General features: G+C 46.1%; 1 protein-coding gene across 1 annotated transcript; it reads right to left on the minus strand.

The window, feature by feature from the left end:
- Positions 1 to 2,787: 2,787 nt before the first annotated feature.
- Positions 2,788 to 6,547, minus strand: GAS1 (growth arrest specific 1). The gene has a single exon (XM_054810647.1). The coding sequence runs from the start codon at positions 5,392 to 5,394 to the stop codon at positions 4,414 to 4,416; it is 981 nt and encodes a 326-aa protein (XP_054666622.1). The 5' UTR covers positions 5,395 to 6,547; the 3' UTR covers positions 2,788 to 4,413.
- Positions 6,548 to 15,333: the final 8,786 nt, after the last annotated feature.

Raw genomic sequence — 15,333 nt, forward strand, 5'->3', positions numbered from 1 at the left:
CCTACTTTTGCTGAGGACTTGCAATGGGTATGTTATCACAGGCAGTGTGGCAGTGTGTGATGCTATTACTGGGGACAGGAACAAAATTGACTGAAGGTCTGAATTTGTTTTAGTGACATTGAAGATGCAGTGTGACGGAGTCACTCAAGCAGTGTTTTCCATGACTCAGCTAGTGATGATTTTGTGTCCCACTACTTTTTATACTTTCGCCTTGGCTATTTTGGAGGAGTTCTTACCCTCCTCCAGTGTACTCAAAAGAAAAAAGAAACCAAAAAGCAAGTACTGGTTTTGCATTGCATTGAGGTGGAATTTCTTGTTCTGCACCTGCAAAATTGTCTGCAGCCACCTTTGATGCCCTACATAGATATGTGCTACAGATGCATGCCTGCAGTGAGACATCTGGTACACTAACAGCTCTTAGGAGAAGGGAGAGGAGATTGTAACTAAAATCCATCATGCTTTCCAACGTGACAGTGAAAGACTTGGCCAAACCAGAGCTTTACTTTCCCTCATTGTAAGGCTTCGTTTCATAACAGTTTTGAAAGTTATGTATGCCTGCCTGTATACATTGGTGTATATTGTTAAAAATAAACAGAGACCTTATGTTATGCCCATTGTGACTGCATACAAAAGCTTTGCTGTGCGCTTGGGTGATCAGTGAAGCTTGAATCTCCCTCTATTTACTGTATGGTCACTGTCAGTTCAATGAACTGCCTCCTTGTTCTCCACCATTGTCCCACACTCCCTTAAACATTTGTCACTGAAGTGCCTCCAAAGACAAATAAACTGTCACCAAGAATTCAAACCTGGTAACTGGGAATAAAAAGGGAGCAGAACCTACTGGATTATTTTACATGAAATGGTGGAGAGTTCCTTCTCCCCGCCGGAAGAGATTGGCTGGACAGGACCTTGGCAAGGAGCACTTTCAAATATCCAGACGAATGAGAGAACTTCCTTTCCTGTGGAAAATCTCCCTCCATCAGGGAACGTGAAGTCTTTTCCTCGCTTAAAGCTGTCCTTGCTACATCCCTTGACATTTCAAGAATTTCCATTTGTCTCAAAATCAAGCAAAAGAAATACAAATTTGATGGACATCAACATCTGCACAGGCTTTGTAGGCTCAGACACATACCAATACAGGAAGCCATTCCTCCTGGAAATTGTGTGTATTCCAACAACACGACAAAACCACAGAGTTATCTTCTTTTGGGGAGGAGCTCACAGGACAGAATTAGTTCAGCTGTATTTGTTGTACAATTATTTAAATTAAAACAATCCACTTTCTATGAGGGAGGAAGCATACAGATGAGTCCTCCCTGCCTACTGGTGCTCAGTATTGATTTATTCCAGGCAGATGCTTTTGACAGGAGCCTGTAAAATCAAGTCTTGAGTTTATTGTAGCAGTTATCAGTCCTTTTCTAGTATATCTTTACTCTTAACTGAAGAAAAATAAAGGTTTTTAGCTGGGATTTAATTTTCATCAACACCGAGTTAAATAGTCCTTGTGGGCGCTAACTGTTGACAAACTGAAAATATTTTACGGAGCATCTCCTAAGAACTGGATGGAATATTTAAGATCATCCCTACACAATTGTGAACTCAGCACTGTGTAAAGAAAGCTGACTCTATTTACAAATCTCACCCAACTAATCTGTCCTCTTCCTGAAGAAACAACGTTTCCAGCTTTGTTCTAACAATAAGCTTACTCAACCATTAGATGACTTTTAAGAACCAACTTCAGATCATAGCCACGCACCATACTTGTACACTTGTTTGGTATCACAACTATTTGGGGGTTGGTTTCTGCGTGTGCACGCACGTGCGCCTATGTGCGTTTATCGCTGGGCAACCTAATCAAATTCACACCCTAAAGAAATAATAATCTGTCGTTGAAATAACTAATCCGGAAGCAGTGATTTCTAATTTTGTTGATTTATACTACAGGCAGATGTGGATTTGCCCTCTGTCGAGATCTGGTAAGATGAAAAGACACTATCTTGCTAATCTGTTGCCCCCTCAGTTAAAGTTTATTTGTGGTAGCTTTTAAACTTCTGACTCGCCTTCCAATCATGGCATTTAAAACGAAAAGCTTTAAATAAACACCATGAATAGAAGATAAATAAACTCCACCCCCCCTTTTTTCCTTTTTTTTTTTTTTTCTGAGTGCCTAGCTTGACACAGTCCAAACTCAAATCCCCAGAGGACTGAGCTCTCTCTTTTGTGTTAATGTTTAAAAGATTTTCCAATGCTGGAGTTTATTCCTACTGCAAACATTTCTATTTACAAGGTCAAGTGTATCAGCACTCGACACAGCTTAAGAGTGTAATTATTTATCTAAGGGCGTTTGAGTGTAGATCAGTAGCTCTGGCAGCAAACCAGGCTTCACCACGATGCAAAGCAACTCCTAAGAACAGTATTACAAGATTTAGTAATTGCTGATCCCTCCAGTGTGTTTACTTCTGCATTCTTCGTTGTGGGAGAAGGCAGGCTGAATGGCAAACTTCCGTGCGTTTTGTTGCAGCCCCCTTGATGCGTGCGCCACTGCCTGTGCGAAGCCTTGTTCGGAACGCTTGCCACCTCTGTGTGATGTATTTCTCACCATTTACTTGTTTGCACGCCTAGGAGCAATTCTAAGAGCGTCAGTGCCTCCACTTCACGAAGAATGCGTGGCGCGCTAGTAATTCCACATACATACAGGAGCAGTGTCCTTGAATTGCTTTACTCTCTTCTGGCACTGGCAAGTTACCATGCCAACGCATTATAAAATCAACCACTCTTTTAAAGTAGTACTTTCAAAGCTGTATTTACTTCTTGCATGTAATTATTCATTAAAGTAAGAATAGCAGTAATTTACATCTATGTAAAGTATTACAGGCAGACAGAGATTTTTGTTTGTTGATTGTTTTTGGTTTGTTATTCTGTGGTTTGCTCCCTCCCCCCCACCTCGGGTGCTGAGAGTTCAAGTGTCCCTAGAAAACAATTTCACTACATCCATTATTTAAAGCTCTTTCTTTACTAATTTACACGTTTAGAAAATACAAAAAGCCGTACATATTTAAAACACAGGCCTTTTTTATGCCTCCTATAAAAAATACAAGGTTTAAGGCAGCTCAGAAATGCGTTTATACAAGTCTACAACATTCATAAAGTCTCTCCAAATAAGAAAGTTAACTTCCAATCTATAAAATACACTGTACATTTGATGTTCTAGAGAATATTTCACTGAAATCACTGTTGCTGGTATCCCTTTAAACATAAAATGAAATCTGTACCTTTCCAGAAAAGAATAGCAAATGCAATTATGTGGCAAATAGGATGTAGATTTAAAACTTTTTATTATTTTTTTAAAAATAAATTATCCCCAAAGCATACAATTTATAAAATTCTATATACAAAGAAGAGCGACTGGTAACAAATCCCAGTTTTAAATACATTTTTATATAAGATTTACCAGAGGTCAGCACCCTGATATGAGGAGAGGCAATATAACTTTTCAGGATATTTGTACATACATGTTCTCGAGTTTAAAAGTGTCTTTCAAAGATGGCAGTGCAGAGCTCTTTTAAAACAAAAGTTGCATTGTTCAGTATAGCCAACAACTCTGAAAAAAAAAAAAATCTTTTTTATGTCGCTAGGTTAAAGAGGAAGAGATGGCTGCTGGCATGCCTGTGTTATAGGGAAGATGCGTGTGCAAGAGGGAGTGCTGTAAACCACAGAATTTATTCAGTCTATTTCCTTAAATCTAATTAGCGGCAGATGCGGTGTAACCCCCTTTCGGGCATCACTGCATCAGGAAGAGCGAGAGTTGGAGAATGGTAAGTTGTTGACTAACCAGCACCGCAACAGCTTTGGCAGCAAGTTTGGGTAGCTCACCTCTTTCTAACCTTCATGTCAAAACGCTTGAAAAAAGCCACCACCACCATGCCCCTACTCCTAGATTCTTCCGGGGGTGTGGGGGTCGGCCGGCGGCAGCGGGGAGCCCGCCGCTGCCTCGCTAGCAGTCTCTCCGTCAGCCCGTCCGCTCGCTGCTAACACGAAAGCAGGGTGGCAGCAATTGCATAGTGCACACTCGAGACCGACACCAGAAAAAACAGCGGCCGCACCCCGCTCCGGTCCGGCCACCGCCCCGGCGGCCGGCTCGCAAGGCCGCAGCGGCCGGCTGGGCTAGGCCAGGCCAGGCCAGGCCAGGCCGGGTGAAGGGTGCGGAGGGGCGCTGCGGGAGCAGCGGAGGCAGAGGGGGGCCCTCCGCTTTCGGGGAGATCCGGGGGGGGGGCGAGCGGTGAGGAGAGGGCGCCCCGAGTAACGGTCAGCTCGTTTAAAACCGCGCCCCGACGAGGGGCCCCGCCGGCCGGGTCCGCAAGGAGGCCAGCGGCGGCCCGGCGCGGAGGGCCCGGAGGGAGGGAGGGAATAACGCTAGAGCCGCAGCAGCAGCGGGAGCAAGATGGAGGCCAGCAGCGCCCAGGCCGCAGCGGCAGGCCGACCGGCGCTATCCGCCTGCACGGGGAAGCCGGGCTCGGAGCCCGCATTGTCCTCCGCGTCGTCCCTCCCCTTCTGGCTCGGCTCCTCCTCGTAGTCCTCGTCGTAGTACTCTTCCAGGCCGCCGTCCGAGCCGCCGCTGCTGCCGGCGCCGTTGCCGCCCATGTCCGCGCCGAAGCAGAGGCGGGCCATGTTCTCCTTGACCGACTCGCAGATGGGCCGCTCCAGCCCGTCGCAGACGCAGTCGTTGAGCAGCACGGCCTTGGGCACGGCCAGCATGTCCTCGATGACGGCGCGGCACTCCGGCGTGCAGCGCAGCCCGTTGAACAGCTTCCCGCAGTAGGTCATGTAGCGGTTGAGCGCCAGGCTGCAGCGGCTGTCCCAGTCGCAGCGCCGCCGCGCCTCCGTGCAGCCCATGACGCCGGGGCCGCCGCCGCCGGGACCGCCGCCGGGGCCGCCGCCCGCCGGGCTGCTGGTGCGGGGCAGGCAGGGCTCGATGGCGCGCTTGGTGGCGCGGCAGTTCTCGTCCTGCGCGCAGTCGCAGTCCTCCAGCGCCGGGCCGCGCCGGGTGTGGTTGAGCTGGATGAGGGCCGCGATGCAGTGGCTGGGGCACCGCCGCCTGGAGGAAGCGGCGGAGCCTGCAGCGGCCGCCGGCCCGTCCCCGCCGCCTCCCGCCGGTGGCTGCTGCAGGAGCACCGGGGCGCACGCTTCGGCGTACTGGTTGTAAGCGTAGCTGCACTCGGGCTCCCCCTGACACTGCAGCACCGCCTGCCAGCAGATCAGCCGCCGGCCCTGCACCAGCGAGCCCCGCGGCGGCCACACGGCGCCCAGCGCCGCCGCCAGCCACAGCCAGGCGGCCGGCCGCGGCCAGCGGCGCCCGCCGCCGCCTCCGTGCCGAGCGGGCGAGCGGGCCACCATCGCGGGTGGCGGCGGCGGCTGCTGCCGCAGGCGAGCGGGGGAGAGGCGCTGGTAGACGACGAGGATGAGGAGAAGGAGCTGCCGCCCGTGGAAAAGTTTGCGAAACTCCCGCCGGCCGTGTGCATGAGGTCTCCTCGCATCAATCCATCCGCGCCGGCTCCGACGGCCTCCAGCCCCCGGGAGCTGAAACCGGCGGGGCCGCGGTACGAAGCAGGCGCCCGGGGCCGTCCCGTGCCCCCCACCCGCTGCTCCCGGCTTGGCGAGGCGGCGGCGAAGGCGCCCGGAGAGGTGGGGGGGGAATCAGTGCAAACGGGGACTCGGAGGAGAGCGGCTTCGGAGTGCGCTCGGGGACTTGCAGGCTGCGCCGGGAGAGCTCATGATGCTGCCCTGCTCCTCATGCAGTTCCGTTTGTCTTTTTTTTTTTCTTTTTTTTTTTTTGCACAAAATAAATGCCCAGCTGCCGCTGCTGCCTCCTCGGGAGCTTTTAACTCTCCGCTCGCAGCATCTCTGCACATGCCAGCCGCTCCGATCCCATTCACAGTCCCGGGTCCGCTCACTCCCTCTCGGTACGGGTTGCACTTTCGGGTGGCGGGGAGAAGAAATGTGTCTCCCCGCTAGCAAGAAGATAGCACCGGGAAGAAGAGGCAGCCTTCAGGGTCTCTTTCTCTCTGGGCGACTGATGCTGCTTCTGTTGTCAACAAGCCCTGCAAGCTGCTCTGCGGATCCGTCTGTGGATCTTTTTTTCTTTGCAAGGCTTTAAATACAAAAGTGCCCTCCGAGCAGCAGCAACGTGCTCTGATTAGGCCTCATTATGCATGCATGGAAAAGCAAACAAACAAAAAAAATTAGCAACGCTTCTTCTTTTACACATCCCCCCAGCCTGCGCTCTCGCGCTCTCTTTCTCCTTTTCTCCACTTTTTTCTCCCTTCGCTCGGCCCCCTTTCCCTGCTCCGCCACTTGCCATTGGTCCAGCCTGTTGTTGAAACTTTTTTTTTTCCCCTCCTCTCTTTACGAGCTGCTGGAGGGAGGGAAGGAGAGAGGGGGGCTGGAGGGCAGCTCACATTCAAAGCTTGAAAGGAAAGGCTTAAGGAGAGTGACAGCCCCCCGAGGAGCCCCTCCTCCCGTTAAGGCGGCTCGGCGGCCGGGCGAGAGGCGCGCAGCGGCGGCGCGGCTCGGCGCTCCGGGGCTGGCCGAGCGGCGGGGCTCCCCGGGAGCACCGTGCCGCTTCGCCGCGGAGGCAAAAGGGCAGCCGGCGTGGATCTGCGTGCTGCTTTTGCAGGGACGTTGCTCTTAACGTGGTCCTGCTCCTTACAGCAAGGGGGGGGGGGAACATCTCCAGGCTGAGTGATGTGTGTACCCAAACTTCCCACTAATTCCAGTGAGGACAGAGCTGCTTCCCGAAAGGTAGGGAGGGTCAGGCTCAAAACGGGACTGACTTTGTCCTTACTGAAACCTAAACAGAGCTCCGGGTTTCAGTATGTTAGTACACGGAGGGTGAGCAAAGCTAACTCTTAGTGGTGTACTGCGACCATGTAAGTACTGCTTTGCTACGCCTTCAGTACTGCAACTTTCTTTCCACTTACCGCATGCCCCACCGATTTTAAACTCATTGAGCTCAGCTTCTCGTCTGAGGTTTTTGTGCACGGTTTTAAGACGCCGACCTAGGAAGTTGCCTGTTGACAGAAATACAGTAGATCTCAGTATAGTTCTTTGATACTTTATGAAGATCTGCCAACTAGTAAAAAGTTGTTTAAAATCTGTTAGTTAAGAGGGTGAAATGTGTTTTCATTGAAAGCAAAATACCCTGCTGAACTCCTGCCTTCCAGTTACACTCTCCATTCGCTTTGCTTTGCTTATAAGGAAGAAGACACAAAAATATAAATATTAAGGCACAACGAGAGGAGCACAACAAAATAAATTGTGGTGTGTTTAACCACTGACTTTCGTTTTAGCGCTACCTTAATTCTGGAGCAACATCGTCTCCAACCACAAGGGGCACCGGTATCTGCTGCCTGTCAAAACTGGCGCTTTTTTCATCCTGAGACTATCAACTCCATCTGTCACAAAAATTAGGACTAAATCTATTTTCCAGAAACTCGGGAATCTTGGTATCCTATGCGGTGTGGACTGATGTCTGTCTGAAAGTGTATGAAAGGTGGAATCGTAGTGTGGTGTGGCTGGGAGTCAGTATGATTGATGTGTTGAGAAGCATTCGTAACGATTTGCTCCATTGTCATCAGTTTTACAAGCTGCTTGTGTTTCTCCTTCAGTCCACTTTTGCCTCTTCTGGTGCAAAAATTGTATTTGCTTGTGTTTTTAAGTCTGCAAAAACGGCATTCAGAAACCCTGCCTTCACCCACCTAGTTTAGAGGCATTTCTTTAAATCCTTGTTTAATAGTGTTATTAAAAATGCCAGATGCCATTCAGGCAGGGTGCAGTAAATACACATTGCTACCTACACTGGGGTCGTTCATGCATTACTTTGCAGCCCTAGTCACTGATGATAGCGCTGTTATGGGTGGAAGCCAGCTAGTTTGGGGTGGGTGAGTTGGAGACAACATTGCAGGCGCTGTAAAAAGTGCTGCATGCCTGAGTGCTAGCGAAACCAGTCCATGTGTGTGCAGCTGGAGAGGAGAGGGTCTGGATGCCGGGATGTGCCAGGCGTAGAGAATCTGAAAGAGGGGATTGCAACGGGGCAGGGTCGTGCCTTGGCATGGGACAAGGGCCTCCAGAGCTTCTCCAGCATGGGAGAGCAGGAATGGCTGGCTATCTGTTCCAGTGGGGCTGCCTTCTGCGGACAGCTGGGGGATGAGCTCTGCCCCCTCCCAGCTCCTGCCTTCATCTGCAAAATCCATCCATCTCGGCTGTCCTTCACTTCTGCAGCTGAAAGCAGGCCATTTACTTTGTGAGGAATGCCAGCAGCTGAACTTCGGACCTCCCAGGAGGGGGAGTAGAGGAGCCTTCGCTGCCGGCCTTGCATCCTTGCCTGGCTGGGAAGAGGCTGCTATGAGGCTGCCTGAGCAGGAGGAGGATCAGTGCATGGTCCCACTAGAGCTGACAGGCTTCCCTGGCTGGGGACAGTGTTCATTTTGCCTGCTGGTGTGAAAGGCAGGGCATGGCATGAAGCATTGCATCATTCATAGGCAGAGATTTTCACATACACCTTTCAGTTAAAGAAATGCAAGTTTGATACAGTAATGACAATGGAAATGTTGGCTTTGAAGTTTGGAATTTGGAATTATCTTTGGTATCATACAACTGACAAAAATTGTAACAGAAAATAGCTGGGCTCTTCACTTTCTACACCTTTTAGCCATGTAGAATATGACAATATACATCCATGATTATATATCCTTTGTCAATAAATTAACAACTTAAAATGGTTTAAAACATACTATTTGGTCTTTATTTAATGAGCATTTGGATTCTGTCTGTATTTTTAACTGCCATTTTGGGTAAGGACTTTGGTGCTCTGTTGAAGGAAGAAAATCTTTGCTTGTGTGGAACTAAGCCTAGGGTAATAACTCTCTGGCCCCTCTGATGCACATTTTCTAGCAACAGAAATGGTATTGTCAAATTCAGCTTTTCAGTTTTCAGAGTTGCTCTAAAAGTAATGAGGAAGGCAACTGTTGCTCTTTTTCAAAAGCACCATATAGGAAAATATATCCCATGACTGGATAGTAAAATATGATTGCTCTCTGAATTCCCACATTTGCTACATTTTCTGTTTGCCATCCCTTCCTGTCTTAGCAATTAATTTTGCTCTTTACACCAGCTCTCCAAATTATTATAGAGTCTTCCATCCATAGGGGTCATTTTGGCAGCCAGAAAAACCACTATGTATCTGATCTGGATTTATTGGAAAGACTCCTGGGCACCTTGTTGTTTAATCCTGATGTCTTTTCCCCCTTTTTAATTCGTACCCTTTCCTAATGGATCTCCTTTCCAACTCATGCTTTCTTTAATTGTTTCTCTGACCTATTTTACATTGAGAGTGTTTAGAAAATAAGAAAATCAGATAGACACAGAAACCGTTGACCTTAAAATTTAGTGATTCACATTCAGATGCAATTAAAAATGCATGGCATATATATATGTGGTTAATCCTCTCAAATGATTTCTAAGCACATTTCTGTTATTGGATTATATTGCTTTTTCTACATTTCAAGAGATTTACAACTGCTATTAAAAATGTCTGGCAGGAGTCCTGTGAATTAATTAGCTGATAAAATTTCAGTTTGTGCATCCAGTAATATCTTAGCATGTGGCTGATGGAGATACACAGTGAGAGCACTTTTCCTTCTTGGAGAAGGGATTGAATTCTCTACGAATAGAGGATTTCACCTGCCAGTGAAAGGTGGCTGCTTACCAAACTCTGTCAGTAGTTCTCAGAACCTTGGCATTACAGTGCATCGGGGTCATGGGAGGCAGTAAAAGTCCTGCTCATACACCAACATGCATCTCATAGAAATGACTCAGTCAGGTGTCACTCACAGTAGTCTGTGCAGATGGCTGAATATGGACATGTGCATTCTGTTGAGTTCTTGGATTTGATGTACCCTCAGAGGCCTATAAATAATAACTTCTGCATTCTAAAGTTACAAAAGAAAAACCTTGTGACTTACCAGATTCCCAGCACAGACTGGCATGTGTTTGTGTGTGAATATTGTGCTTTCCCAAGTGGTGTCTGTTTCAATGGAGAAGTAAGGGCAAGTGAAGGCATCTACATTAGGTTCTTGCTCCACATCTGGAGTAGTTTATCTTTTTATTGTCTGTGCAGGGCTGTTTGGGAGATTGGTGTCCTAAGTTAGGCATCTAAACTAGGTGTGAATACTCCCCAAAATAGTAATTTATTCCGTAGAATGAGCAGGGCTTTTCAGTATGAGCATCCCTCCTCTGTCTTGCTTTAGTCAGAAAGAAAAATAATGAACTGCGAGGATAGTAAGTAATAGTATTGATCAACAGTCACCCCCTTGAGTCAAAGCTCATAGCTGATGAGATTACTGCACTTCATACTGTAGGATCAGTTAGACATTGTTATGTTGGCTATACATTTTTAAGGTTATCTTTGCCTTTCAGTCTTGTGAATGTTATTGAGGGCATTCAACACCTGGCCTTCAGGCTAATTATTTTTAATTGATTCACCTATATATAATCTAGGATTGATCCCTTCTGGAACAGGTTACACATGTCCGCTTGCATACCAATCAGCCTGGGGCTCTGGTTGGCACCCTATGATACTTTATAGCTTTTTTCCACTCAATGCATGCTGCAGACTGCTAGTGTGATTTGTTTATAGCATGGTTCCTGAGAGTATGTGTTGCATGCTACGGGACGTGATTTGGGAATGTGTGGGAGAGCAAAGCATGTTGATGTAGCTTTGGAGGACTGTGTGGGGACTGTATAGGATCAACTGTGTTGACTCTGGAGTGTGCTACATGTGGAGGTGCTTCCTGGTTGCCTTCCAGAAGACAGCCTGGGAATGAACTAACATGTATGCTGGATGGAATTGGAGTGACTCAATCCATAAGCAACTGACGGTACTTGCCCTGAGGTGTTATGGGAGCAGAGAATAAAAAGAAGTGCAGATAGTTGTGTCTTATTACAGGAAGGGGATGCATGTGTAAAGAGAATGTGGAGAAGGCCTGTTTGAAAGAGTTGGAGGCAGGATATCATTAGCAATTTTTTAATATTAATGACTTGTGTCCTGCAAATACAGTGCTGTAACAGTTAACTGCATACATAGAATCATAAAATGGTTTGGGTTGGAAGAGACCTTTAAAGACCATCTAGTCCGACCCCCTGCAATGAGCAGGGACATCTTCAACTAGATCAGGTTGCTCAAAGCCCTGTCCAAACTGACCTTGAATGTTTCCAGGAATGGGGCATCTACCACCTCTCCGGGCAACCTGCTCCAGTGTTTCACCAACCTTACCATAAAAAATTTCCTCCTTATATCTAGTGTCTCCCTCTTTCAGTTTAAAACCATTACTCCTTGTCCTAGCACTACAAGCCCTACTAAAAAGTCTGTCCCCATCTTTCTTACAAGCCCACTTTAAGTATTGAAAGACTACAGTAAGTCTCCCTGGAGCCTTCTCTTCTCCAGGCTGAACAACCCCAACTCTCTCAGCCTGTCCTCACAGGAGAGGTGCTCCAGCCCTCTGATCATTTTTGTGGCCCTCCTCTGGACCTGCTCCAACAGCTCTATGTCTCCTGTGCTGAGGACCTCAGAGCTGGATGCAGTACTTCAGGTGGGGTCTCAGCAGAGCGGAGTAGAGGGGCAGAATCGCCTCCCTCGACCTGCTGGCTTTTTATGCAGCCCATGATACAGTTGGCTTTCTGGGCTGCGAGTGCACATTACCAGTTTTTCATGCACCAGTACACCCAACTCCTTCTCCGCAGGGCAGCTCTCAATCCCTTCATCACCCAGCCCGTATTGATACCGGAGGTTGCCCCGACCTATGTGCAGAACTTTGCACTCAGCCTTGTTGAACCTCATGAGGTTCACATGGGTCACTTCTTGAGCTTGCCTAGGTCCCTCTGAATAGCATCCTGTCCCTCAGGCATGTCAACCATACCACTCAGCTTGGTGTCATCTGCAAATTTTCTGAGGGTGCACTTGATCCCATTGTCTGTATCATTGATGAAGATATTAAATAGTACTGATCCCAATATGGACCCCTGAGGGACACCAGTCATCACCAGTCTCCATCTGGACATTGACCACTACTCTCTGGATGCAACCATCCAACAATTCCTTATCCACTGAATAGTCCATCCATCAAATTGATATCTCTCCAATTTAGAGAGAAGGATATTGTATGAGACTGTGCCAAAGGCCTTGAAGAAGTCCAGATATATGACATCTGTAGCTCTTCCCTTGTCCGCTGATGTAGTCACTGCATCATAGAAGGCTACTATGTTGGCCATGCAAGACTTGTCCTTGGTGAAGCCATGCTGGCTGTCTCAAATTACCTCCCTGTCCTCCCTGTGCCTTAGCATAGCTTCTAGGAGGATCTGTTCCATGATCTTCCCAGGCACAGAGGTGAGGCTGACAGTTTGGCAGTTCCCAGGGTCCTCCTTTCTACCTTTTTAAAAAATGAGTACAATGTTTCCCTTTTACCAGTCACCGGGGACTTAACCAGACTGCCATGACTTTTCAAATATCATGGAAAGTGGCTTGTCAACTACATCAGCCAATTCCCTCAGCACTCTGGGATGCCTCTCATCAAGTCCTATAGACTTATGTATGTCCAAGTTCCTCAAGGTGGTCTTGAACCTGATCTTCTCTTACAGTGGGAGGGACTTTGCTTCCCCAGTCCCTGCCTTGAGGTCCATCCACTCAAGAGGGTACATGAACTTGCCTTAAATATATTTTTAATTCAGTGTCTCCTTTTTTTTTTTTCCCAATATGCCTTTTCTATTTATAATATTGACTTAAAAAATGAGTAGCATCCTTGTAAAGTTGGAGATTGTTATTTATAATGAAATAGTAAGTATCGTTGAGAGTATTTACCCAGTGCATCCAGTATAGTAAACATCGAAATATTGCACAATACTTTGCTAGACTTTTGCTTTTTTGAACTCTGTTCCAATCTAAACTACAAACTAGACCACACATGCTGTTAAAACAAATCTAAGAGCAGAGTAGGACTCCAGCCCTTTTTTGGTCCTAACAAAGGCAAAAGTAATTGTGAAGACACACACATTTCTAGTCACCTGTTAAGCCAATTAGATCAAAGTTTTAAATAACCATGTTCTAGAAAGTTGAATGTAAATGGCACATGCTGTCACTATGTCAAACCAATTTCAAACATCACACTTCTTTGTTGGGAGTTTTTTGTTGGACATGTCAACATACACACACAAAAAACCAGTTAGATGTTTTTTATTTTGTTGTTGTTGTTTTGTTTCTTGATTTTTTTATTTTCAGATTTTTCAGATGTTTACAACCAGATATTCCCTGAAGCAGCTAATAGGTTTGTGTTTAATTTTCCGGAGGTGCTTCTTTGAAATTCATACGATGCAAGTTTGCAAGAAATAGGAAATTCTGAGTTTTCCTGTATGAGAAGCATGAAGAAATGAATAGCATTGTGGATAAGCAGAGTTCCACTATACATAGTCTGAAGGACAAAAATAAGAGCAGCAGTTTCATTTTTGTGATTTCAGATTACATCAACACAAACATAACATGTACTCTGGAAGAGTAATACCTGAGTTGGTCTCTTGCTTCTTCTACCCCCAAATTCAATTTCTGTATTAGAATTTGAAGATGGCTGCAGTGAAATGTGCCATTCAAAAGATTATTCCCAATCTGTTCAATTTAGTAGGTATCCTTGATGTATCCTGTGATGATATTTGCTTAAGGCCTTGTTTACACACAAAAATAGCTGTGGTTAAAATAAAACCATCTTTCAAGCCAATTTGGTTAAAGTAATGAAAATCTAATGCAACATAAATTTGGAGTTAGCAAACTGATTTTGGGTGTGTTTCAATAGGTCACTTCAAGCACAGCTGGCTTCATATCATTGAGCAATGGTGATGTCTTTATTGAGTTGACCTGCTATAAAAGAGTGTCAGACTTGTTTATTACACCTTCTTAGAAGAGTTTAATTCTTTCATTGTACTAAAACAAAATGTGTATAGACTAAATAATACGATAAATATGAAGTAGGCATGCAAATATTTCAGAGTCCTGACCCAGATTACCAAATTCAAATAAATAAGTGTTACTCAATAAATAAACTAATTTAAGTGAGCTCAGGCAAGGATTTGTTCTGATTTAGCCAGGTGTTTTAAAAGGCAGTTTTAGTTAATCAGTGCAACTTTTTATATCGTCAGCAGCCTAAACTCCCTTTAGTTCATTTGTTCATTTGCTTGAAATACCAGAGGAGAAGAATGAATTCAGATGGATTCTTATATGGAGGGAGATAGCTTGGATAATTAGGATATTTTCTGACAAGAACAGCAGCTACATTCATGCAGGTACATGCATCTTTCTTCCTATACTTCACCCAAAATTAAAAGATGTCAAAGCAGTTAGTAGAGTTCCGCTCCATTCCTCTACTACGCCCTTAGCTGTGGTATCTGAATGCCGGGATGAAAGAAAAATGTCTTTGTGTCTTAAAAGTTTAATTTGCAAAAGTGATGAATGATTCAGTTACTTCCATATTGGGGCACAGTCTGAGACATTTCCAGACAGCCTGATTTTCAGAATATGTCGAGCACCTAACCTTTGAAAATCAGATTTTCTAGCTTGACATTCAAAAAGGAATCATTCACAGTCACGGATAGCTTTGAAAATGTATCTCCTTTCTGCAGCTAACAAAAATTAAGGGCTTCAGAAATGATGGAGAAACACAGTCAGTCATAAACTTGTCACTGTGCCAATAATAAGCATTAAAATATTGAGCTGGGAGATCTCGGTAACAACACCGCATAATAACTGTGGTTTTCTTTTCAGGTGAAATATTGTGCTGAGGGCTTTGATACATCAAAATACACTGAGCCACCAGCCATTCTCAGATGTGTTGCAAATGAGTATTTTGTTCTTCCTAACAAACACTAATCATTCCCCCGTGTGCATCATGGAGGTGAGCTATGCTGTCGTCTTTCTGCTTGCCTCAGGCGAATGCTCTTTTCAAAGTTCCCCAAAAGGGATGGATCAGATTAAGGACACTGCAAAGACGAGACTAAAGTTGGTACTTTTGGGAAAGTGGTTAGCAACAGCAGTGCTCTGGAGATTTCCCAAACTATGGGAACCGAGTTGTATGCTGGCATCATGCTGCTTTCTGGAGCCGGACCTAATATCTGTGGCTGGATAGCCAAAACATGTCCAGAGGCTTACAGATATTAGACATTAGAGATGGAAAAGAGGTTTTGGAACATTCTCCAACCCTATTGCAAGATTATGCAGTAAGTGTGAGATTAGTCATTGTG

Source organism: Grus americana, chromosome Z (assembly GCF_028858705.1).
Source record: "Grus americana isolate bGruAme1 chromosome Z, bGruAme1.mat, whole genome shotgun sequence".
Classification (NCBI taxonomy): domain Eukaryota; kingdom Metazoa; phylum Chordata; class Aves; order Gruiformes; family Gruidae; genus Grus; species Grus americana.